Below are 27,265 nucleotides of genomic sequence, written 5' to 3'. Positions count from 1 at the left end.
TTTATCTCACAAAGCTCTAAAAGTAAAACTATCGTTTATCGCATTTTGGATTTTATATTACATATGATTTTGTGCCAATATTTTTAAGAAAATTTCTATGTAAAAGCATATTATACTAAAACTTTTTAGTTACTGAAAATATCTCAGTTAAAAGTATGTTCTCACAATTTTAAACATACTAGGAGATTTTCTTATTTTTACAGGAAAAAAAATTAAAATTTAAACACCAGTTGGGTTTTAAACATAATTCTGTTGATAAATCCTTTCAATGTATATTATATTAATGGAATTTTAAAACTTAAACTATATTACTGGAAAACTGCAATGCTGAAAATGATTAAACAATAAAATTTTAAAGTGTTCTTAGTGAGCAATACTGTATTTTATTTATTATGAATTGCTGTACTAAAATACAATTTAGTAATAATAATAAATCCTATGTTTACAAAGTTAATATATTTAAGCTATGCCAATTAAATATAGCTTCTAGTTACTGGATTTCATACTTATCAAGACTTTTAACCCAACTGCTCTTTCTATTAAGTGTGCATTTTATAAGTTAGTTTGTATAGTGTAAAGGTACTTCTCTCCCTAAGGATAGAATTAGTAAGATTATCATAAAAGTGTGACGATCAGTATAGATAATTTACCATCTACCTATGATAGTGAACTTCGGGTACAAAAGTGTTAATACATATATAACAATGTACAAAGGTAGTATGTAATTAATTATTAGTAGAAAAAGAGTTTTGAAGTCTTTTCTCAAAAATTGGTATAATTTCTCACAAATTGGTGACGTTTTTATTTTTAACTCTTGCTTCCCGAAAACAACTGAAAATATTTAAATATCAAACAATCTGTTGTGTTTATAAAAAGTAAAGGAACCTGGACCATGTAAGAAAGAATTGTGAAACTGGCTTAAATAAATTTATTGCATAATAATAATAAAGAATAGTTTCAATAAAAATCTTCCCTTTGCAGTCGGGTATGCCTGGGACACAGTCAGCCTAATAAAACTGTCCTCTGAGAGGCTCCATTCAGCAGCTAATTGAAACAAAGGCAGAGACCAACAGCCAAAGATTAAATGAAGCTCAAGAAGTTGTGTGGAAGAGTTTGGGGAAGAATTGAGAAGCCCAAACAGGATATGAACTCCACAGGAAGACCAACATTTTCAACTAAACTAGACCCTTGGTGGCTCCCAGAGACTGAACCATCAACCAACAAGCATACATAGGTTGGACCTATATTCCACCCCACATATATGTCGTAAATGTGCAGCTCTCTTTTCATGTGGGGTCCCCCCAATAACTGTACCGGGAGCTTACCCTGACTATTGCCTGTCTGTGGATCCTACTCTCCTAACTGGGCTATCTTGTCTGGACTCAGTGGGAGGATATACCTAGTCCTGCAGTGACTTGAAGTGACAAAATAGGTTTATACCCAGTGAAGAACACCCCATTCTTAGAGATGAAATGGAGGAGACATGGGGAAAAGGCCATGTGAAATGGGGACTGAGAGGAGAGAAACTAGGATTGGGATGTAAAGAGAATCAATGGAGAAAAATCTTCCTTTCTTCCTTTTTAAGATAAATTACTGAAATTCACAAGATAACCATGCTTTAACTGAGAATCAAACTAAAGACTAACTGAAACATTCATTAAGCTTTTCAAAATATTATTCTTTTTGAAAAAATAAAACACCTTTTAAAAATAAAAGTTGTTCTATATTAAGATTTAGTGTGTGTGTTGGGGTGTGTGTGTGTGTGTGTGTGTGTGTGTGTGTGTGTGTGTGTGTGTCTAAGTCATAGAACCACTTTCAAGAATAGGTGCTCTACCTTTACCATGTGGGCCCTGGAATTGAACTCAGTTTGTCAGTCCTGGCTGCAAATGACTTTACCTGCTAAGCCAGCTCACTAGCCTTTTATTCTGAATTTCAATTAGGTCTCTGGATATTAAAAGGATCATTAGTTAAGAAACTCAGAATGGAAAAGTTTTATATGTTCAGTTATGTTCTGTTCATTTTTTAGAAAGCACCTCTCTATGTAGTCCAGGCTAAATTGTTAGAAGTATGAGCATGTAACAGCATGCCTAGATTGGTTATATTTTCAAAGTGTGCATTATTATATTCATAAAATCCAAAATAAGGAAACAGATGAACCAACGTGGGAACTCCAGATCTTGGTGAGAGTACTGATTAAGATGGAACCAGGCTGAATCTATAACAGGCTGCAAACTGACAGTTTGGGGAGACTAGGTCTAAGTTTCTGTTTCTCAGAAATGAGAACCCAGATCACCTGGATCAAGGAACCCTTGGTCAGCCAACCATATCCACAGGCAGCCAATCCAAGGACACCTTGTCATCTGGCCTGAAGAATAGGTACCTAGAATGAGAAAGCAACCCGCTGTGGAGTCTCCAGAGCCTAGCCAATTATATAATCAATCAGCCTCCTAGAAATAGAGCTAACCAATCAAGGAAAAAGGACACTTACCCCTCCCTGGAATTCCCCTAACTGACAATAAAAGTTGAGCCTTCATGTCCATTAGGGGAGACCCCTGCATGCAGAAAATTCAGCTGAATAAACATGTTCTTTTGCATACTCTTGAGTACTATTCTTTGGAGATTGTTGGGCCCTGACATTGGGAAACTAAGGCAAAATGATCCTAAGTCTCAAGTCAGCCTAAGTTAAAAGAGAACCTATGTATAAAGAGAGTTCTTGCTCTTTTTAACATATTATACATATTATATATACATACTAAATACACATATTGTATATTATATATACATATGTATGTACATATACAAACACACACACACAGACACACACACACACACACACACACACACACACACACACACACGGGCACGGGCACGGACACGGACACGGACATGTACACACGAAAGGGGGAAAACTACAACAAAGAAGATGAGATGACAGCCATGTCAAGAAGAAACATGTATTATCATAACTGAAATAATTCCAGTATAATAAGGAAATAATTAAAGTTTAAATTGTGAATTATGTTGAGATCCTCAAGTATAAAACTATTCACTGCCACAAAGAAATAGGAAAATCAAAAGAAATCCTAGATCGTTCTAGTAAAGGCACGCTTTTTATAAAGACTGAAAAATATGTCTTCACTCTCTTTATAAAATGTCTTTTAACATAGGAATGGATACAGGAAATGTGGTACATTTATACAATGGAGTACTACTCAGCTATTACAAACAATGTCTTCATGTAATTCTGAGGCAAATGGATGGAACTAGAAAATATCCTGAGTGAGGTAACCCAATCACAAAAGAACACACATGGTATATACTCACTGATAAGTGGATATAGAACACACACGGTATATACTCACTGATAAGTGGATATTAACTCCAAAGCTCCGAATATCCAACATAAAATTCACAGACCATATGAAGCTCAAGAAAAAGGAAGATCAAAGTATGGATGCTCCAGTCCTTACTAGAAAGGGGAACAAACTATTCACAGGAGAAAATACAGAGACAAAATGTATAGCAGAGACTGAAGGAAGGGCCATCCAGAGACTGCCCCACCTGGGGATCCATCACATATGCAGTCACTAAACCCAGACACTATTGCGGTTGCCAAGAAGTACATGCTGACATGAGCCTGATATGGATGTCTCCTGAGAAGCTCTGCCAGATCCTGAGAAATACAGAAGTGAATTCTCACAGGCAACCATTGGAGTGAGCACTGGGTCCACAAGGGAGGAGTTAGAGAATGAACTGAAGGCATGCTTTCAAACTATGAACAGTAAAGATCGGTGGTTGATGATATAAATAAGAAAACACAGGAGAATACACTGATTGAATATGAAAAACATTTTGACAACTTGAAAGCTTTTTCTCTTAACTAGTATAATGGTGTTTGCTGCCATTTTTCTATGTCATTACATATTCATATATCTAAAAAGGCAAAATCATGTAGCAACATGCTTCTAAATTAATACAACAGGGACACATACCAGTATAATTTCTACAAAATATCACTTTTGTTAGGAGTAGAATGTTAAAAGGTCAATGTTTTTCAATATGGAGACTGTAAAATTATCTCTGAGAATGCAGACTACTGAGATGGTTTTGTAGGTGAAGGACCTCACTGCTAAGCTTGATGACCTGAGTTTAATCTAATCAGTTGAAGGAGAGAACCAACTTCCTTAAGGGATCCTTTGATTACCATTCACACACTGTGGTATGCCTCTCCTCCCAAAGAAATAAAGAAACACCAAAAAAATAAAAGATTTATTATTTTACTACTATACATCACCTGTTCAGAAATATAGCTAGCAAATACCATAAAATGGTATTGATTCTTTTTGAAACAGATATTTATTATCAGTGTGTTTAGTCCAAAACATTTAATTTTTTAAGATATATGAACCAAATTAGGACTGTTTAATTTCTAATTTTCTTTAAAGGTTTCTATTTGGCAGCATGACAAACACCCAATTAGAAATATAAAGCATGAAATGTATTTATGCTTCTTAAATACTTCATTATTTTGACACCATGGAGTTTGAGTAGAACTATGTTTTGCTATTTAATAAATATAAATCATATGATGACACAATTGAGACAATGTGATTTTATGATTATTCATTCAAGTCTAAAAGTGGCTAGACAATAATTTATTTCTTAGTGTTTGTTTAATGTTAGTTTACATAGGAATGCAAATAAGGTAACTATGTGATATCAGAAGTTGTTACTATATACACATCTAAACAATTCTTTAATTATGGTAAACATTTTATTTTACTTATGAGAACTGGAGGCTTGAATAATCTAATTAGTAGATGTATGCTCTTGTCAGAGTTGTCTGGAAGTATTTTAAATGTGTTCTTTCTGTGTTTGAAAACTGGAAGAGTAACTGATTTTATCTAAGATATAAGTCTAAAGTTTTGTTTCATGGATTACAAAGAATGCAGTTGTCTGAATAAAATAAGCATAATTCACTGTGCCTATCAGGGGATATTTTCTTATCTTGTAGGCCAATTAAGACATTTGATTTAGTCATACACGTTCTTAGATTTCTGTCTTGCCTACTGGAATTGATAATTTTAATATTATCCATTCACTCCCCCTAAACTGAACTTTTGGCTTGCCTCACAGCAAAGTTAATAACAAGCCTTGATCTAATTTTCAACTGTTAACTAACTTGTCATCCCACTGTGTACTCTATCTGTGTAAGTTTAACCTGACTTTAAAAAAAACAGCCAACAGTGTAACAGCCAACTTCACTTGCCTAGGATTTTCCCCGCAATAAGCTTTTGTAACCTACAATATAACAGAACTTTAATCTTTTGTTATGTACTTGTCCATTCCTTTGATCTAGAGTAGAGTGTGTGTGTGTGTGTGTGTGTGTGTGTGTGTGTGTGTGTGTGTGTGTGTGTGTGTGTTGTTAATCAGTTGCCAAAAACAGCCAACAGGTTATAAAACAAATATCTGCCACAAATATTGAGAGAAACCTTGGATATAACTTGCAGTACTGTTTAGTAATCTGGGTCAGTTATGTAATTAAAATGACTTCTTCTCATGTAAAACAGTTAAGAATTTCTATAAAGAATCTTTCATTCCTTTCCCATGCCATTTTTTCTGTGCTGTTCAATAAATGCATATCAAAACCCTTTGTTGGGGGCATACAGAGATGAGAAGTAGATTGTTCAAGTTTGGGCTCATTCTTGGTCACATTAATATAAGAAGAAGTTAGTATTTTTATTTCTTAATGAATTATCTATTTATTTTGATGTCCTAGAGAAGAAATAGTTGTTAAGTTAGTGAAGTTCCCATTTATAGAGAAATTTTAATCTAGTAACATTAGTGCTCTGGCAAGGAATCACATCCAAAGACCTTCTAGGTGTATGCAATCCAGGTGGAATTCAGGGACACCATCAGTACCCTTAATCCCTCTGGGTGGAATAGAGACCTTTAAACCCTTACGATGAAGTAAGTTAGTTTGTAGAAGAAAGAAGCCATGTTTGAAAGTGACATCTAGTTGAGGGGCAGACAAAGTAAGGAATAAGGGAAAGATTTGAGAGTCAGAGATAGAATATGCCCAACTCATGAGAACAGATCAGGAAAGAGATGTGACTTAAGAGATCAATGCAGAGAGAGTGGTGAGGGTAAGCAGACTTTTTTTTTAACCAGGATAGTGTAATATAGAGACAAATTGCAGAGAGAACAAACTAAACACAGATGAAGACACAAGAAGACAAAAATTAAATCTGGTGAATGAAAGTTTTACACCAATCCACCCACTCATCTACTCACCTTTTCATCTGTCTGACCTTCTTTCCTTCCCTCTACTCATCCATCTTTCCCTTCATCCATCCATCCATCCATCCATCCATCCATCCATCCATCCATCCAACCACCCACACATTCAACAAGCATTAATGTCCTACCTTGTAATACCATTACTAAATGTTAAAATTAGAGAAACTAATAGAAAAAAAGTCTCACCCTTAGGTGAACGCAGTGTGATGAGCTTATTATCAGTATTATTTATATAGTATTATGTGACTACAAAGAACAAATTGACTAATTCTTCCTAAGGTTTTGGGCAAAATTTCAGGAAAGAACCAGTATTTGAGATTCATGAATATTGGAGAGTGAAAAGTAACTAACAAAGCAGAGAAAGAAGAATAAGAAACCAAAATATAATAAAGGCCCAAAATGTTAGAACACATGGCATGTCAATGAATATGGGAGTATTTAAAGTATGGCTAGTAATTCCCAGACAGGCAATCATAGGAGTTGAGATTGAAAGATTGATAAAATTTCCACAAATGTGTATGTAATGCTAAGGCATTATACTTCTAAAATTAACTTATATACATAGAAGCAGGGTTGTTAAAGTGATTTCTTACTATAGACCATGGTAGTACTATGGTTTTTTAATTTATATCCAAAGAATACTATAAGACATATTTTTATCTAGGGATATACGTTCTAATAAGCAATATTTCTTAAGCTATTAAGTTTATCCCTCACAAATAGTACAATACCTACAATTAATTTATCCCTCTTCAATACCTGCAATTAATTTAAGTTACATACCATTGATAGATGTTGAATGGCTGGTGAATCTGCTTTGCGTTTCAGTGAAGAACTCATTGTTTCAGGTTCAGTTGTAATTGGCTAAAAGCAAAGGTAAAATAAGTTTAAATACAGACACAAATTTGATACAAAAAAGAAACCATATTATTTATAGGAGGCCCAGACAGCTCATTTTTTAATATTTCCATTAAACTGTCATATCATAAACACATATACTCGGGTATACATAAACAGTGCATGAAATAAGGAGAACTTATATGATAGGCATTATTCTGAGGGTTTAAGGGAATGTTAGCTCTTTAAATCCTTTTAACAACCTTATTATGTTGCAGGTACAATTATTATAGATATGAAGAAACCAAGACTTGGAGAAGTAATTTAATCTGGTCAGTAATTCAGTTATAGAATTGAGATTTGTCCAAAGATGCCTAAAAATGGAATCAAACCTTTTAACACTAAATCAATTTAATAAATTTAAAAGTCTAAATTTAACAGCATCATGTGAGTTGATTTATTTGAGAATTTTTCTATAAAACATAACAATTAGCAGTTTCTATTTTAATGCTTTAGAAATATTAACTTATTTAGCATGGCTTAGTGTTACATTTATTATACTTAAATGTATTAATGAGTATATTATACAAAATATAGTATATTGTCTTCCCTTGAACTTCTGAAAAATTGTTTAACTAGTATACTTAAAGTAGATTAGTAACTATATATCGAAGTATTTTATAACCAAGAAAAAAATTTATATCAAGACTTAATCATGCATAAATAAAAATTTAAATGACAAACGAATAATGTGTTTAAATGACTACTAAAATATTCAATCAAAGAACAGCTCAAAATCATAGTCTGACTGATGATTCCTATGAAACATATAGGGGGAAAATACCATAAATTTTATTAAAATTAATTTTTGAAACTGACCAAAAAGTAAGTTTTTCAAACTCATTCTACAAGGCCAGCTTTTCTATGAGACGAAACAATATAAAAGAAAGCTATGAACTACTATCCTTAACTAATGTATGCATCTTCAACAAAATATTACCAAACCAAATAAAAAAGTATGAAAAGTTATTCACTATGATCATGTAGAACTCTTCCTAATATCCAAAGGGAGTTTAAGATGAATGGATCAATGAGACACATAGCCAGAATAAATAATAAAACCATATAATCATCTCTGTAAGTACAAAATCAGTATTTAATAAAATTAAACATAAGGATGATGAAAAATTAGATACAGAAGAATATTTCAGTATAATAAAAACATTCAAACTTAAGAAAAGAAACATAACATTAAACTGAATGGAGGAAACCTAAAATCTTTCTGCCTTAAATCTGGTACAACCCAAGATGTATAAGTTCATCAATTTAATTCAATATACTACTGGAGTCTAGTTTGTATAGTTAAAACAAATAAACAAACAAATAAACAAACAAAAAAGACATAAAAATGGAATTCTTCCTAAGTCATATTGTCTCTATTTGTTGATGGACATGTATTTATATATTAAAAAGGCCAAAAAAGCATTAGAACTAATACATGTGTTCTTATTTCCAGTATTGGAGATTGATTATAGAGCCTCATACTGTTGAACAATCAGTCTACCATTGATCTACATTCCTGAACACTAAGATTAATAAATTAATTCATTAAGTTGCAACCTATATAACCAATACATAAAAATCAGTAGCATAACCATATGCAACTTACAATAATTACAAAAATTTAAATCATTTATGAATAGATTTAATGAAGGCACTGAAAGATTAGCAACATTAAAAATATGGTAGGTTGAGGAAAAGAACTGTGAAAAATGCAAAAAAAATGTTATTATATTAATAGATTTGTTTCTTTTTAACATGATGAAAAATATCCTAAAATTTTATTGGAACCACTTTAACTCTAAACAACTAAATAATCTTGAGAAAAATAGCAAAAAGGAGATATTACTACTTGCCACTATGGTAACCAAAACAGAATGATATGGACATAAAAATAACAGTAAATGGAATAAATAAGTAACTAAGAAGTGAGTCTGTATGTTTACAACCCAATGAATTTTGACAATCATAAAAACCCACATTATAAAAGTACAGTATTTTCCATATGTAGTAGAGGATGGGCCTTGTCCAGCATCAATGAGAGGGGAGGCCCTTTTTCCTTTGAAGGCTCAATTCCCCAGTGTAGGTGAATACCAGGTGAGGAGGTGGGGAGGGAGCATCCTCATGGAGGCACATAATGTGCGGGTGCGGGTATGGGATGGGGGTTTTCTGGAAGGGAAACCAGGAAAGGTGATAACATTTGAAATATAAATAAATAAAATATCAATTAAAAAAAGTATAGTATTTTCAGTAACTGATGAAAAATTTTATGTCTACATGTGGCTTAACATTACCCCACTCTTACTGCCTACTACTTCCAAAAACACGATCTAAAATAACTCAGTATCTTAAATGTAAGGCCAGAAATCCATGAAAATATGGGAAGAAAAATGTGAGAAACATTTCACACAATTATCAGGGCAAAACTTTTTGACTATACCTCAAAAGGATAGTAAATAAGGACTTCAAAAAGGCAAATGGTATTCTAGCATATAAAAAGCTGTTGCAAAGTAGTCTCTGGAGTAAAGAAATAACTTACAGAACTGAACTGGTAAATATTTGAAATTATTCATTCAACAAATGGTGATATTAAAAAATAAGGAGCTCAAAATCTTAGTCATATATAAACAAATAGCCCATTAAAAATGAGCATTTTCTCTCAAAAGTTACTTCATAAAAGACATTAACATGGAAATATGTATGAGAAAATATTCAATATTATTAATAATCAGAGAAATGAAAGTCAAGACCAAAATGAGATATCAATTCACTTCAAACAGGTTACTACTATCAGTGAGATAAATGACAACACATGAAAATGCATAAATGGAACCCTTGAACACAGTTAATGAAAATGTAAATTAGCAGAACTATTACAGAAAGACATATGGATGTTTGTAAAACATACACAACACAAAACAGAAAATAGAACTTTTTCAAGATCCATTCGTCCAATTCCTCATTGTATATCTAAAGCAATGGAAACCAGTACGGCAAAGATAAACCTTCATCCTTATTCACTGTAGCACTATTAACAAAAGCTAAGAAATGAAAATAACTAATATGACCATGAATGAGTGTAATATACATCCCCCCCACACACAAAATGGAATACTATTCTTTGGTAAAAAGAAGCTCTTATCATTTGTAACAACATGGTTATGAGTAAACATAATTATGTCAACTGAGATAAATCTAAACAAAGAATAACAAACATCTGATTTCACTCATAATTGAAATCCAAGAAGATGTATCATATGTAAAGAGAAAAAAAAACTTGTCAGCAGAGCTGATAAAAAAGAAGAGTTTAGAAGAGGATGACCAATGTGTACTAAGCTAATGTTAAATGGAAGTGGTTACTTGTGATGTGCAACTGCACATTAGGTACCATAGTGATTATGCAATAGTGACTACATAGTTACTTTATCCTGTTTGCTATACAATTTGTGATGAAAATATTTAAAATCTAGATTATCACACATTTTCAAATATATTAAAACGTTTTAACTCTAATCATCAAACCCTGCAATACATGAACAAAACATTTAATAGATGTATTCAGTTAGCATAAGGAATAGAGAAGTTCAATGCAAATAATTATAACCTGAAAAGTAGAGAAGATACTTGGGAGAACTTACTTCACTTACAAATAAAATGAACTGACTGTTGCATAATGTAAATGTTACTCAACTTTATCTGAGCCATAATTATATATGTAGTTTAAGACAATACAGAATTGAGGGACAATGGTTTTGAATTCTGTCATAATTTCAAAGAAGGTATGTTTTTACGAGTGAAACTCTACATCTTGGTTTCTTCATTAATAAGAGATGCTATTAATGTTTTCCTCACATGGTTGGTGTTATATATTGAATAAATATTATAAATAAAGTTTTTGGCATATAGGTACCACAAACTAACCTCTTTTTTTCATAATATCAAAAAAGAACATTATTTAATTTATGCTTTGATGTATATCTATTTTGGGAAAAAGACATAAAACTGTGCAATATAAACAATGTTGGTGGGGTCATTACTCTCAAAAATTCAAACATGCATTTAGAAGATTTAAACCCATTGTTTTAGGTGGATCAGTATAAATTTGACGGTAGTAGCATTGTAGTTAAGAATAACAAGGAAATGATGGGGATTAAGTTCATTGGTACAGTGCTCACTCAGCACACATAATTTTTTGGGTTTCACATCCAGAATCACCCAAACAATAACACTAATTGACTATTAGTTCCAGTGGTTTCATAGAACTGCTTTATTATTAACAGGAATTCTCAAGATAAAACTGAGTGTCGATTTATTAGAAACTATTGAAAAGTAAAATATCCTCTAATCAACAGAACATCTATTTTCTGATTACAATTTTAAACACATTTGATGAAATAGAAGTCTGGCACTAATAATATAGCTCAAAGTTTAAAGCCAATGAAAATAGTTCTCCATCGTGAAAATAGCATTCAGGAAACTAACCTATAAATACATCCAATTATATTATAGTGAGATATTTTTATATTACATGCTTTCTAAAATAAGTCTCTTATCCTTTCATTATTTTACCTTATCCCTATATTTAAGTTAATAATATAGTTTGCTGTTAACTGTTAGGCCTCTGCATATCTTGGAAGTATAAGTTCTGTTAATAACTTGGAAATATCACAAAAGATATGTATTAGATGTTCAAATGTGAATACATTTGGGCAAAAAAGAATATTTACTCTTTCATTATATAATCTAAAAACTACTGAAAACCTGAAGTCACTTCTATTTCATAAGAAAATTATTCAGACTTATGCTAGAAATATTTAAACATTGTTTACTATACTATATATACATAGTTTTATAAATTATATCCTGCATATTAAGGATATAGCTTATGGTTATGTAGTATTATCAGCATATAATGTATATACTATAGCCATATAACTACAAAATAGATAGATTTTTTTCATACCTTTATTGCCTCAAATATTTTTAAATTCACATAGTGTTTAACATAGTCACAGTTTTGACATAGCTAATATATTTTCAATTATGCATACATTTTCAATGTTATTCTTTTGCCTTAAACTTACTATACTTACAAATACACTATGCTATCAAAACACTCAAGGAAATTCAGTTTTTGTTCTTCTAGATAACTTTCCTACAAGGTGTTTTTCAATCTTAACAGATGTGTATAATAAGCTACCAAAACAAACTTAAAAGACACACTTTTGAAATTTACTTGTAGTTGGTGGTATTCAACATAAATAAGCAGAAACAGAAAACATTTTAAAGGATGAAGCCATTTCTTGACTAAATACATGCCAAGATTTTACAAATCAAGAAATAATTAGATGGCTAGCAGCTAGAAGCTAGAGAATATTTATTCTAGATTAGTACATAATGAGGATCCTATGTTTGCTGAACTAAGTTGATTATATAATTAAAGAACTGAATAAGCACTGAAGTAAAAAAGTTAAAACATAAGATTAAGTAATAGGGGAGGGAGAACGTATTGAATCCAACTCCAGCAGAAAGACATGGCATCAAGTGAGGGTTGGGGTTGCTATCCCACAGCAAATCTCTGACACATAATTATTCTTGTCTAAAAGAAATGCAGGGATAGAAATGGAGAAGAGCCTGAGGAAAGGTTCAGCTACAGGCCCAGAGTGGGATCCAGATCAAGGGGAGGCTCCAAGATCTGACATTATTATTGAGGCTATGGTATGCTTACAAACAGGAGCCTAGCATGACTGCCCTCTGAAAGGCCCAAAAAGCAGCTGAAAGAGTCAGATGCAGATATGTGCATTCGACCAATGAACAGAAGCTACTGACACCTCTGGTGGTATTAGGGAAAAGCTGGAGGAAGCTAAGAAGGAGGGCAACCCTGTAGGAGGACGAGCAGTCTCAATTAACCTGGACCCCTGAGATCTCTCAGACACTGGATCTCCACCCAGGCAGCATACACCAGCTGATATGAGGCCCCCAACACATATACAGCAGAGGACTCCTGGATATGGGTTCACTCAAAGAAGATGCACCTAACCCTCAACAGACTGGAGGCCCCAGGAAGTTCAGAGGTCTGGCAGGGTAGGTGGGATGGGGATATCCTTGTGAGGACCAGGGGTGGGGTGAGGAGGAAGTATGAAATGTGGAACAGTCAGGGGGTGGACCAGGAGGTAAACAAAATCTAGAGCTTAAAAATAAATACATTTTAAAAATTAAAAAAGAAAAGATAAAGGAATACTATAGGAGATATATTGATAATAGAAACATTTAAAAAAATCTTTTAGGGCCTGGTCAGGTGGGCACTCCTAAGCTGCAGAGCGGAAGAGACCACCAACACTGCACACCCCTGCCCACATCCCTGGCCCAAGAGGAAACTGTATAAGGCATCTGGGCTCCCGAGGGGGAGGGCCCAGGAGCGGCAGGACCCCTGCCTGAGACACCGCCGGAACCTGAAGGAAACAGACCGGATAAACAGTTCTCTGCACCCAAATCCTGTGGGAAGGAGAGCTAAACCTTCAGAGAGGCAGACAAGCCTGGGAAACCAGAAGAGACTGCTCTCTGCACACACATCTCGGACGCCAGAGGAAAACACCAAAGGCCATCTGGAACCCTGGTGCACTGAAGCTCCCAGAAGGGGCAGCACACGTCTTCCTGGTTCCTGCCGCCACAAAGAGCCCGTGGGCAGCACCCCTCGAGCAAACTTGAGCCTCGGGACCACAGGTAAGACCAACTTGTATGCTGCAAGTGACCTGCCTGGTGAACTCAAGACACAGGCCCACAGGAACAGCTGAAGACCTGTACAGAGGAAAAACTACACGCACGAAAGCAGAACACTCTGTCCCCATAACTAGCTGAAAGAAAACAGTAAAACAGGTATACAGCACTCCTGACACACAGGCTTATAGGACAGTCTAGCCACTGTCAGAAAGAGCAGAACAAAGTAACACTAGAGATAATCTGATGGCGAGAGGCAAGCGCAGGAACCCAAGCAACAGAAACCAAGACTACATGGCATCATCGGAGCCCAATTCTCCCACCAAAACAAACATGGAATGTCCAAACACACCAGAAAAGCAAGATCTAGTTTCAAAATCATATTTGATCATGATGCTGGAGGACTTCAAGAAAGACGTGAAGAACTCCCTTAGAGAAACACAGGAAAACATTAATAAACAAGTAGAAGCCTACAGAGAGGAATCGCAAAAATGCCTGAAAGAATTCCAGGAAAACATAAATAAACAAGTAGAAGCCCATAGAGAGGAGACACAAAAATCCCTGAAAGAATTCCAGGAAAACATAAATAAACAAGTAGAAGCCCATAGAGAGGAGTCACAAAAATCCCTGAAAGAATTCCAAGAAGACACAATCAAACAGTTGAAGGAATTAAAAATGGAAATAGAAGCAATCAAGAAAGAACACATGGAAACAACCCTGGATATAGAAAACCAAAAGAAGAGACAAGGAGCTGTAGATACAAGCTTCACCAAGAGAATACAAGAGATGGAAGAGAGAATCTCAGGAGCAGAAGATTCCATAGAAATCATTGACTCAACTGTCAAAGATAATGTAAAACAGAAAAAGCTACTGGTCCAAAACATACAGGAAATCCAGGACTCAATGAGAAGATCAAACCTAAGGATAATAGGTATAGAAGAGAGTGAAGACTCCCAGCTCAAAGGAGCAGTAAATATCTTCAACAAAATCATAGAAGAAAACTTCCCTAACCTAAAAAAAGAGATACCCATAGGCATACAAGAAGCCTACAGAACTCCAAATAGATTGGACCAGAAAAGAAACACCTCCCGTCACATAATAGTCAAAACAACAAACGCACAAAATAAAGAAAGAATATTAAAAGCAGTAAGGGAAAAAGGTCAAGTAACATATAAAGTCAGACCTATCAGAATCACACCAGACTTCTCGCCAGAAACTATGAAGGCCAGAAGATCCTGGACTGATGTCATACAGACCCTAAGAGAACACAAATGCCAGCCCAGGTTACTGTATCCTGCAAAACTCTCAATTAACATAGATGGTGAAACCAAGATATTCCATGACAAAAACAAATTTACACAATATCTTTCTACAAATCCAGCACTACAAAGGATAATAAATGGTAAAGCCCAACATAAGGAGGCAAGCTATACCCTAGAAGAAGCAAGAAACTAATCGTCTTGGCAATAAAACAAAGAGAATGAAAGCACACAAACATAACCTCACATCCAAATATGAATAACGGGAAGCAATAATCACTATTCCTTAATATCTCTCAACATCAATGGCCTCAACTCCACAATAAAAAGACATAGATTAACAAACTGGATACGCAACGAGGACCCTGCATTCTGCTGCATACAGGAAACACAACTCAGAGACAAAGACAGACATTACCTCAGAGTGAAAGGCTGGAAAACAATTTTCCAAGCAAATGGTCAAAAGAAGCAAGCTGGAGTAGCCATTCTAATATCAAATAAAATCAATTTTCAACTAAAAGTCATCAAAAAAGATAAGGAAGGACACTTCATATTCATCAAAGGAAAAATCCACCAAGATGAACTCTCAATCCTAAATATCTATGCCCCAAATAAAAAGGCACCTACATATGTAAAAGAAACCTTAATAAGCTCAAAACACACATTGCACCTCACACAATAATAGTGGGAGATTTCAACACCCCACTCTCATCAATGGACAGATCATGGAAACAGAAATTAAACAGAGAGGTAGACAGACTAAGAGAAGTCATGAGCCAAATGGACTTAACGGATATTTATAGAACATTCTATCCTAAAGCAAAAGGATATACCTTCTTCTCAGCTCCTCATGGTACTTTCTCCAAAATTGACCATATAATTGGTCAAAAAACGGGCCTCAACAGGTACAGAAAGATAGAAATAATCCCATGCGTGCTATCGGACCACCACGGCCTAAAACTGGTCTTCAATAACAATCAAGGAAGAATGCCCACACATACTTGGAAATTGAACAATGCTCTACTCAATGATAACCTGGTCAAGGAAGAAATAGAAAGAAATTAAAAACTTTTTAGAATTTAATGAAAATGAAGGTACAACATACCCAAACTTATGGGACACAATGAAAGCTGTGCTAAGAGGAAAACTCATAGCACTGAGTGCCTGCAGAAAGAAACAGGAAAGAGCATATGTCAGCAGCTTGACAGCACACCTAAAAGCTCTAGAACAAAAAGAAGCAAATACACCCAGGAGGAGAAGAAGGCAGGAAATAATCAAATTCAGAGCTGAAATCAACCAAGTAGAAACAAAAAGGACCATAGAAAGAATCAACAAACCAAAAGTTGGTTCTTTGAGAAAATCAACAAGATAGATAAACCCTTAGCCAGACTAACGAGAGGACACAGAGAGTGCGTCAAAATTAACAAAATCAGAAATGAAAAGGGAGACATAAGTACAGATTCAGAGGAAATTCAAAAAATCATCAGATCTTACTATAAAAACCTATATTCTACAAAACTTGAAAATCTTCAGGAAATGGATAATTTCCTAGACAGGTACCAGGTATGGAAGTTAAATCAGAAACAGATAAACCAGTTAAACAACCCCATAACTCCTAAGGAAATAGAAGCAGTCATTAAAGGTCTCCCAACCAAAAAGAGCCCAGGTCCAGATGGGTTTAGTGCAGAATTCTATCAAACCTTCATAGAAGACCTCATACCAATATTATCCAAACTATTCCACAAAATTGAAACAGATGGATCACTACCGAATACCTTCTACGAAGCCACAATTACTCTTATATCTAAACCACACAAAGACACAACAAAGAAAGAGAACTTCAGACCAATTTCCCTTATGAATAGCAACGCAAAAATACTCAACAAAATTCTAGCAAACCGAATCCAAGAGCACATCAAAACAATCATCCACCATGACCAAGTAGGCTTCATCCCAGGCATGCAGGGATGGTTTAATATACGGAAAACCATCAACGTGATCCAGTATATAAACAAACTGAAAGAACAAAACCACATGATCATGTCATTAGACGCTGAGAAAGCATTTGACAAAATTCAACAACCCTTCATGATAAAAGTCCTGGAAAGAATAGGAATTCAAGGCCCATAACTGAACATAGTAAAAGCCATATACAGCAAACCAGTTGCTAACATTAAACTAAATGGAGAGAAACTTGAAGCAATCCCACTAAAATCAGGGACTAGACAAGGCTGCCCACTCTCTCCCTACTTATTCAATATAGTTCTTGAAGTTCTAGCCAGAGCAATCAGACAATAAAAGGAGGTCAAGGGGATACAGATCGGAAAAGAAGAAGTCAAAATATCACTATTTGCAGATGATATGATAGTATATTTAAGTGAGCCCAAAAGTTCCACCAGAGAACTACTAAAGCTGATAAACAACTTCAGCAAAGTGGCTGGGTATAAAATTAACTCAAATAAATCAGTTGCCTTCCTCTCTACAAAAAAGAAACAAGCCGAGAAAGAAATTAGGGAAACGACACCCTTCATAATAGACCCAAATAATATAAAGTACCTCGGTGTGACTTTAACCAAGCAACTAAAAGATCTATACAATAAGAACTTCAAGACACTGAGGAAAGAAATTGAAGAAGACCTCAGAAGATGGAAAGATCTCCCATGCTCATGGATTGGCAGGATTAATATAGTAAAAATGGCCATTTTACCAAAAGCAATCTACAGATTCAATGCAATCCCCATCAAAATACCAATCCAATTCTTCAAAGAGTTAGACAGAACAATTTGCAAATTCATCTGGAATAACAAAAAACCCAGGATAGCTAAAGCTATCCTCAACAATAAAAGGACTTCAGGGGGAATCACTATCCCTGAACTCAAGCAGTATTCAGAGCAATAGTGATAAAAACTGCATGGTATTGGTACAGAGACAGACAGATAGACCAATGGAATAGAATTGAAGACCCAGAAATGAACCCATACACCTATGGTCACTTGATTTTTGACAAAGGAGCCAAAACCATCCAATGGAAAAAAGATAGCATTTTCAGCAAATGGTGCTGGTTCAACTGGAGGGCAACATGTAGAAGAATGCAGATCGATCCATGCTTATCACCCTGTACAAAGCTTAAGTCCAAGTGGATCAAGGACCTCCACATCAAACCAGACACACTCAAACTAATAGAAGAAAAAACTAGGGAAGCATCTGGAACACATGGGCACTGGAAAAAATTTCCTGAACAAAACACCAATGGCTTCTGTTCTAAGATCAAGAATCGACAAATGGGATCTCATAAAACTGCAAAGCTTCTGTAAGGCAAAGGACACTGTGGTTAGGAGAAAACGGCAACCAACAGATTGGGAAAAGATCTTTACCAATCCTACAACAGATTGAAGCCTTATATCCAAAATATACAAAGAACTCAAGAAGTTAGACCGCAGGGAAACAAATAACCCTATTAAATAATGGGGTTCAGAGCTAAACAAAGAATTCACAGCTGAGGAATGCTGAATGGCTGAGAAACACCTAAATAAATGTTCAACATCTTTAGTCATAAGGGAAATGCAAATAAAAACAACCCTGAGATTTCACCTCACACCAGTGAGAATGGCTAAGATCAAAAACTCAGGGGACAGCAGATGCTGGCGAGGATGTGTAGAAAGAGGAACACTCCTCCATTGTTGGTGGGATTGCATACTGGTACAACCATTCTGGAAATCAGTCTGGAGGATCCTCAGAAAATTGGACATTGAACTCCCTGAGGACCCAGCTATACCTCTCTTGGGCATATACCCAAAAGATGCCCCAACATATAAAAAAGACACGTGCTCCACTATGTTCATTGCAGCCTTATTTATAATAGCCAGAAGCTGGAAAGAACCCAGATGCCCTTCAACAGAGGAATGGATACAGAAAATGTGGTACATCTACACAATGGAATATTACTCAGCTATCAAAAACATGACTTGTGGTTGGGGATTTAGCTCAGCGGTAGAGAGCTTGCCTAGGAAGCGCAAGGCCCTGGGTTCGGTCCCCATCTCCGAAAAAAAGAACCAAAAAAAAAATGACTTTATGAAATTCGTAGGCAAATGGTTGGAACTGGAAAATATCATCCTGAGTGAGCTAACCCAATCACAGAAAGACATACATGGTATGCACTCATTGATAAGTGGCTATTAGCCCAAATGCTTGAATTACCCTAGATGCCTAGAACAAATGAAACTCAAGACGGATGATCAAAATGTGAATGCTTCACTCCTTCTTTAAAAGGGGAACAAGAATACCCTTGGCAGGGAAGAGAGAGGGAAAGATTAAAACAGAGACTGAAGGAACACCCATTCAGAGCCTGCCCCACATGTGGCCCATACATATACAGCCACCCAATTAGACAAGATGGATGAAGCAAAGAAGTGCAGGCAGACAGGAGCCGGATGTAGATCGCTCCTGAGAGACACAGCCAGAATACAGCAAATACAGAGGCGAATGCCAGCAGCAAACCACTGAACTGAGAATAGGTCCCCTATTGAAGGAATCAGAGAAAGAACTGGAAGAGCTTGAAGGGGCTCGAGACCCCAAAAGTACAACAATGCCAAGCAACCAGAGCTTCCAGGGACTAAGCCACTACCTAAAGACTATACATGGACTGACCCTGGACTCTGACCCCATAGGTAGCAATGAATATCCTAGTAAGAGCACCAGTGGAAGGGGAAGCCCTGGGTCCTGCTAAGACTGAACCCCCAGTGAACTAGTCTATGGGGGGAGGGCGGCAATGGTGGGAGGGTTGGGAGGGGAACACCCATAAGGAAGGGGAGGGGGGAGGGGGATGTTTGCCCGGAAACCGGGAAAGGGAATAACACTCGAAATGTATATAAGAAATACTCAAGTTAATAAAAAAAAAAAAAAAGAAATGTATATAAGAAACACTCAAGTTAATAAAAAAAAAATCTTTTAGGCGAGATCTACTTCCAGTTCCTATCAGCCTGGACTTCTTTGCTTCATCCCATATTTATCTAGTTTGGTGGCTGTTGAGAAACACAGCCAGAATATGGCAAATACATAGGCGAATGTCAGCAACAATCCACTGAGCTGAGAACGGGGACCCCCGTTGAAGGAATCAGAGAAAGGACTAAAAGAGCTTGAAGGGGCTCGAAACCCCATCTGAACAAAAATGCCAAGCAACCAGAGCTTCCAGGGACTAAGCCACTACCTAAAGACTATACATGGACTGACCCTGGGCTCTGACCTCATAGGTAGCAATGAATAGCCTAGTAAGGGCACCAGTGGAAGGGGAAGCCCTTGGTCCTGCCAAGGCTGGACCCCCAGTGAATGGGATTGTTGGTGGGGAGGGTGGTAATGGGGGGAGGGTGGGGAGGGGGAGGGGTTATGGGGATGTTTGCCTGGAAACCGGGAAAGGGAATAACATTTGAAATGTAAATAAGAAATACCCAATTTAATAAAGAGGAAAAAAAGAAAAAAAAGAAAAAAATCTTTCAGTGAAATGTGGAAAAAAACCATCAATGCTGCACACTGTGAGGCATAGAGATAGACTCTCAAATGTTAATATGAGGAAAGTATGCGATCCTATGGAAATTTAAGAACTGAAATATAAAGAAAGGACTTTAATCATTATCTTTATAAAGAATGTTAATATAGACAAATAGAAAGGAAACATTTTGTGTTCACACTTAAGGGATAGTCCAGAGATCAAAACTTTGGTTATTATACTTCTGAAACAATCGTCAGTCATTGTTTGATAAAGTATGAAGGGAAACTCTACAAATGATTTATGTGGTAAAGTAAGGGTAAGACCAATATAAAATAAAAGACAAGTTATATAATTTCACCTAGTAGATGTTTGCACTCAAATATTCAGGAGCAAGTCTTATGGTTACTAATGAGTAAGATTAAATAAATAAATGAAGATTTTTAAAAAATTTTTAAAAATCCACAAAAACATTCATGTTCAGTGTCAGTAGTTGAGAACTTTTAAAAAATATTACAGGATTTGGGAATTGGACATGATGCATACTCATGTGCCAACAACAAGAACAACAATATAGCAAGGTTTTTTTGAAATAAGATACTTTTTGAATTTTAATTTTAATGAGAAGAAAAGAGAAGTTGTCAGAAGTAAGCATCAAAGGGACAAATATCATTAAAGAGGAATAAAGTATAAGCCTAAGTAGGAGTTAAAGTAGACTGAGTGATACTAAATAGAATATGATAACTGAGCAATACTTGTTGTAATACTTTCTTTAGTATATTATTGCTATTGTTCACAGTATCATTACAAAGATTTGGGGTTTTCCATGCTCTATCTGAATCTCATTTCTCTCTATATTATTCATGTGAATAATTTTGTAAGCATGATCACCTTTCTAATCAAAACATAGATAATAAATATTATACTTACTTTAAGAAAGCTAGTTAATAAAGGTCTTATGAAGGAGATTGTCAATTAGCTTTCACCAGTAGTAAGAAATTGAAAGAAGCAGAAATCTTAACAACAGTAAAAGAGAAGAGCATGTACAACAACATAAGATACCAAGGGCAGTAGTATGCAAAAGATAGAAGTTTAATTTGCCTGAAAAACAAAATAGTTTCTGGATAAGGTTAAAACAGTCTGCTTTCAAGGCATATTCTGCTCTACTCTACACACAGGCAAAATGTCTGGAGTCCTTTTTAAAAGTACTACTTTTCAATCATGTCAAGATTTAGACTTCAAGATTGTAAAAATAAAAATAAGTTATCTGTTAAAATGCATTCTTTAAATTTACAAATATTAAGCTTCACCGAATTGATAAAACTAAAACAACCAACCTATACAGAAATTAGAGGGGAAACTTTAGGGTACTTACAAGCTGAAGCAAAATTAACAAATAATACAGTACAGGCCAATAAATTTAAGAGGTTCACTTATTGTGCATATATTGACTGAGTATATAAATAGCGATAATTCAAAATTTTTGAATAGTTTGAAAAAGAAATTTATGGTTACCTTAAATGCATACAGTAATTCTGGGTACTATCAAAACACAAATTATTTAAATTTTCCATAGAAATTTGTTCTCAAGCCATTGATGATTCACTATCTTTAATTTTCTTAACAAAGAAATCTGAAGCTAAGGTAAACTGATAGAAAGCATGTTTTTGACCTCCTAGGTTAATGATGAAAAACAAATGAACTTTGACTTTAAACTTGCTGAAATAAATGTATCATAGGACATTTTCACAAATAAATGCAATGAATCAAGAATACAAACTTGTTGGCTGGAGAGATGGCTCAGTGGTTAAGAGCACTGACTGCTCTTCCAGAGGTCCTGAGTTCAATTCCCAGCAACCACATGGTGGCTCACAACCACCTGTAATGAGATCTGATACTCTGAAGACAGTGACAGCGTGCTCATATAGATAAAACAAACTTGTTTAAAATATTTTTCAAATGTAAAATAAGTTAGAAAATCATTATTTTATAAACAAATTGATAGTTTAAATAAAATCCCTATGCCAATATTTTATGAAGATTCAAAACTATTGGACATAATATGTAAGTGGTAATAAGTATTAGATGAATATAGGCAAAAATCTAAAATGGACATACTCTGAAAAGAGATTTATAATCAGTAAATTTCTGAACTAATTTGAATGGATTCAAACCAGAGTTATAATCGGTGGGTTTTGATTTTGTTAAAAACAAATAAATGACACACAAAACACATTTTTATAAACATGTGGTAAAATTATGATTTTAATAATGTATCTATCACATATTCTATGTATATTCTGCATAAGAATAAGAATTTCCTAAAATTTCAAAATGTGGTATTAAAAACAGCCTTATTTTATACATAAGTATGTCAAATTTATCCTCTGTGATGGCTAGTTTTATGTTAACTTGACAAAAACCAGAGTAATTTTAGAAAGGGAACTTCAACTGAGAAAATGCCTTCACTTGTGGTTTGTGTACACAGGTTCTGTGTAAGCCTATACTGCATTTCTGATTTTTACAGATTTATTTATTCATTCATTCATTTTATGTATACTCAAGTATACTGCTGCTTTCTTCAGACACATCAGAAAGGGGCATTGAATCCCATTACAGATGGTTGTGAGCTACCATATAGTTGGTGGGAACTGAATTCAGGACCTCTGGAAGAGCACTCAGTGCTCTTAACCACTGAGCCATCATTTATCATTGATGTGATAGATCCTATTTCACTGTGGATTGTAGCACACCTGAGCTGGCAATAAAGGGTACTATAAAAAGACAGGCTGAGGAAGCCATGAAGGGCAAGTCATTAAGTGGCATACCTCCCTGGTTTCAGCATCCAGGATCCTGGCTTTAGTTCCTTCCCTGACTTCAGTGGATGATGATTTACAAATGAAACAAAACAAAATGAAATAGGCAAAGTGAAATAAATTTAACAAATTAAACAAAACGAATCTAAACCCTTTCTTCTTCAAATCCCTTTTGGTTGTGGGTTTTATAACTGATACTTTAAGAAAGACAATTGCACAATTGTATTTTTGAAGTGCTTCTCTCCATATCCACCTCATCACTGACTTTAGGTAAGCACCATTTTACTTTGATTTTACTTACTAGTATAATATCATCTTGAGTGAGATAACTGAGACTCAAAAGGATATGCATGGTATGTACTCACTAATAAGTGGATATTAGCCAAAGAAAGAAAGAGAGGGAGGGAGGGAGGGAGGGAGGGAGGGAGGGAGGGAGGGAGGGAGGGAGGGAGGGAAGGAAGGAAGGAAGGAAGGAAGGAAGGAAGGAAGGAAGGAAGGAAGGAAGGAAGGACGGGCAGACCGACCCAGGATACAGTTCACAGAACTCAGGAAGGCTAACAAGCTGAAGGGCCCAAGTGACGATGCCCCAATCCCACCTGGGAGGGAGAAGAAAGCAATAACAGGAAGAAGGAAGGGACTTGGGTGGGAAAGGGGACAGGGAGGGCAAGAAGGGAACATGTTCAGGTGCTGGGATTGGGGAACAGGACTGAAGCCCTGGAGGGTCAGCAGAAAGATTGGAAAAAGGTAAAGTCCGGAAGTGGGAGGTAGGGGAACCCACTAGAGACCCGGGAGGTGAGAGAATCTCAGGACTCAAAGAGAGGGGATCTTAGATGAAATGCCCAACAGCGGGGAGAGGGAAATCATAGAGTCCACATCCAGCAGAAAGACAGGTCATTAAGTGAGGGATAGGGTTGTTATCACACAGTCATAAATTCTGACCCAGAATTGTTCCTGTCTAAAAGAACTGCAGGGACAAAAATGGAGAAGCAACTGAGGGAAAGGAGGTCCAGTGATAGGTCCAAAGTGGGATTCAGTTCAAGGGGAGGCTCCAAGGCCTGATACTACTACTGATGCTATGGTGTGCTTACAGACAGGAGGCTAGCATGGCTGCCCTCTGAGAGACCCAACAAGCAGATGACTGAGACAGATGCAGATAATTATATCCAACCAATGAACAGAAGCTGGGATCCCCTCTGGTTGAATTAGGGAAAAGCTGGAAGAAGCTGAGGAAGAGGGCAACCCCACAGGAAAACCAGTACTCCCAACTAACCAGGACCCCTGAGATCTCTCAGACACTGAGTCACCAACCAGGCAGCATAGACCAGCTGAGATGAGGCCCCCACCACATACACAGCAGAAGACTGCAGAGTCTGGCCTCAGTGAGAGAAGATGCACCTAACCCTAGAGAGACTTGAGGCTCCAGGGAGTGGGGAGGTCTAGTGGAAAAAGGGTGGGATGGTGGGATTGGGACATCCTCTTGGATACTGGGGAGGAGGTCCGGGATGAGGAATAATCAAAGGGTGGACTGGGAAGGGTTTAAAGACTGGACTGTGAAAAAAGATTAAAGAAGAATAATAAAAATAATCTAACATATACATGAGTTCAAATAGTGTTTTCTTGGAAAAACTTGTGTCTGTATTTTGATAATTTAACCTTGAGTATGACACATATTAAGCACATGTCCTATACCTGAGTCATTTCCTCAGAAATTTTAATTATTTTGGACATGTTTGTGGAGGGAGCAAATTGTTAAAATACATGACTGTATTAAGTCAGAGAAGTTTCATAAATTCTAATGATGTTAATCATGGTCTGTTGTTCACTAAATTAAAAAAATAAGAAATCCCACTAACAACACATTAAAGAGATCATCATCACTTCATTCTTATTTTGTACTGGAACTAATTTTTAATGTAAAGTTCATCTTTATATAGCCATAGCAACCATGAGTATAATATTCTATGTCATATTGTATGTAGCAGAATATTAAGATGTTTGTTCTGATATTAGTTGATATTTAGGTAAGTACTCATCAAATTCAGATTCAAAATGCAACTGAATAGAACACCAGAAAGCACTCAGGTTATTTTTATGTTCTTCTAAAAAGTACTTCTTTCTTTTGGGGATTATAATTTTATCATGTTCCCTTTCCTTCCCTCCCTCCAAATCTTCTCATAGATTGCTCTTTACACGTGTTTAAACTCAGAGCTTCATTTTTCATTAATTGCTGTTACATGCATGTAGGTATATGTGCACACACATATTCCTAAGTATAGCCTGCTAAGTCTGTATAATGTACTTGTATGTATGGTTTTTATGGGCTGAGTATTTGTTATTGGATTCCCAATTATTATGGATTCCCAATTACTGCTCTTAGCATGCCTTAACTGCCTGTAGTTAATATAAGTAGTGTGAGACCTCCTCGGCTCCCTCTCATCCTCTTTTGCCCATGTTCCATTTTCTATTGTTCTCCATGTTCAGGTCATCTTTAGGCAGTCATGTTGAGAAGACTTTATGGGTGTAGCTTCTGACATTACTAAGAGACATAATGCCACCACAAACTCCCAGTCTTTCCCTGGGCACTCTGTCTATTCAGCTGACAGTAGACTCATCAGCTGTCTCTTCTAAAAGATTTAGCTTCTACACTGGAATAGCAAACCAGAGCCTCAGCCTGGAAATTTTAAATAAGACAAATCTAGTAATTCAATAAAAGTGTTAAACAAGATTAGACATGTAGTTGCTTTTCCCCCTTTGTTTGATATAAAATATGAAAATATCTTTTTCTGGATCAGAATGGAGGAAAATACACTTACTCATATCCAACTATTGCAACATATTTTTTCTTAGTTCTACTCTTTAGAATATAAACTCCTCACTTTTCTCTATTTTTTAAATACATGGTGGCACACAAACCTTTATTCCTAGCACTAGGAAGCAGAGACAGGTTTAAGGACAGCCTGATCTACAGAGTGAGTTCTAGGAAAGGCGTGGCAACACAGAAAAATCCTATCTAAAATAAAAGGTAAAAGTAAAATATAAAACCACTCTAGTCTCTTTACTTTAACTTGTTGTACATAGTGGTATACTTCCAGGCATTTAATGACACAGAGCAATTAAATAATTTCCTCTTTGAAAATCAGCGTTATTCAATCTATAAGATGGTATTGGTTTTTGGTATCTTTGAAAAAGTCAATATAAGGATTAAAACCACACAACATCAGTGTAAAAAAGAATCACATTCCTGGAAGGTTTTCATTATACCCCAAACCTGAAATGAAAACTGTATGTTTATGTCAAACTGTCTAAATTCTTTTAGGGAGAACCTAGAAGAATCGTTAATTTTTTAATGATTTTTTCATTTTGCAAACAAACACATTGTATTAATATTATCTTCTAATGTGAAAATATTTTTAAAAGTCATAATAATATAGCTTTTACTTTCAAGGACTATTCAAAGTAACCATATAACTCAATGCAAAAAAGCCTTATATTATTGATTTGAAAATCTAGAACAGAATTCAAGAATATTTTGACATTATGCTTAGCCCTGTCATATCAAAAATTGTAGGAGTTGAGGAAGGACTTCTAATCATTTTAATCCTAGTGCAGTTCAATGCAGATTTTCTGAATATGGACTCTACCGTAATACTGTTTAACTTTTTTTAACTAGCCCTGTTACCTTTACATGTCTTTAAATTCAAATGTGGACTGAACTGTGTTCATTAAAATATATATTACTGTTATAAAACTTGATACCTATAAAAGTGACTTCATTCAGAAACAGAGTATCTACA

At 35.5% G+C, this 27,265-nt stretch overlaps 1 protein-coding gene across 16 annotated transcripts in view; it reads right to left on the bottom strand.

Annotated features, from left to right (window-relative positions):
• Nucleotides 1-27,265, bottom strand: part of Tex16 (testis expressed gene 16) — a 376,428-nt gene that overhangs the window by 192,912 nt on the left and 156,251 nt on the right. For 10 of the 16 annotated variants that reach the window (XM_063279698.1, XM_063279699.1, NM_001417287.1 and 7 more), the window contains one exon: nucleotides 7,084-7,164. The exons of the other annotated variants lie outside the window; for them this stretch is intronic. In XM_063279698.1, coding sequence (XP_063135768.1) covers nucleotides 7,084-7,164 — 81 coding nt within the window. The remainder of the gene's footprint in view (nucleotides 1-7,083; nucleotides 7,165-27,265) is intronic. 16 annotated transcript variants of the gene reach the window in all.

This window comes from Rattus norvegicus, chromosome X, assembly GCF_036323735.1.
Source record: "Rattus norvegicus strain BN/NHsdMcwi chromosome X, GRCr8, whole genome shotgun sequence".
Taxonomy (NCBI): Eukaryota; Metazoa; Chordata; class Mammalia; order Rodentia; family Muridae; genus Rattus; species Rattus norvegicus.
The sequence above is the reverse complement of the archived record's forward strand: the minus strand, read 5'-3'. Positions and strand labels throughout refer to the sequence as shown.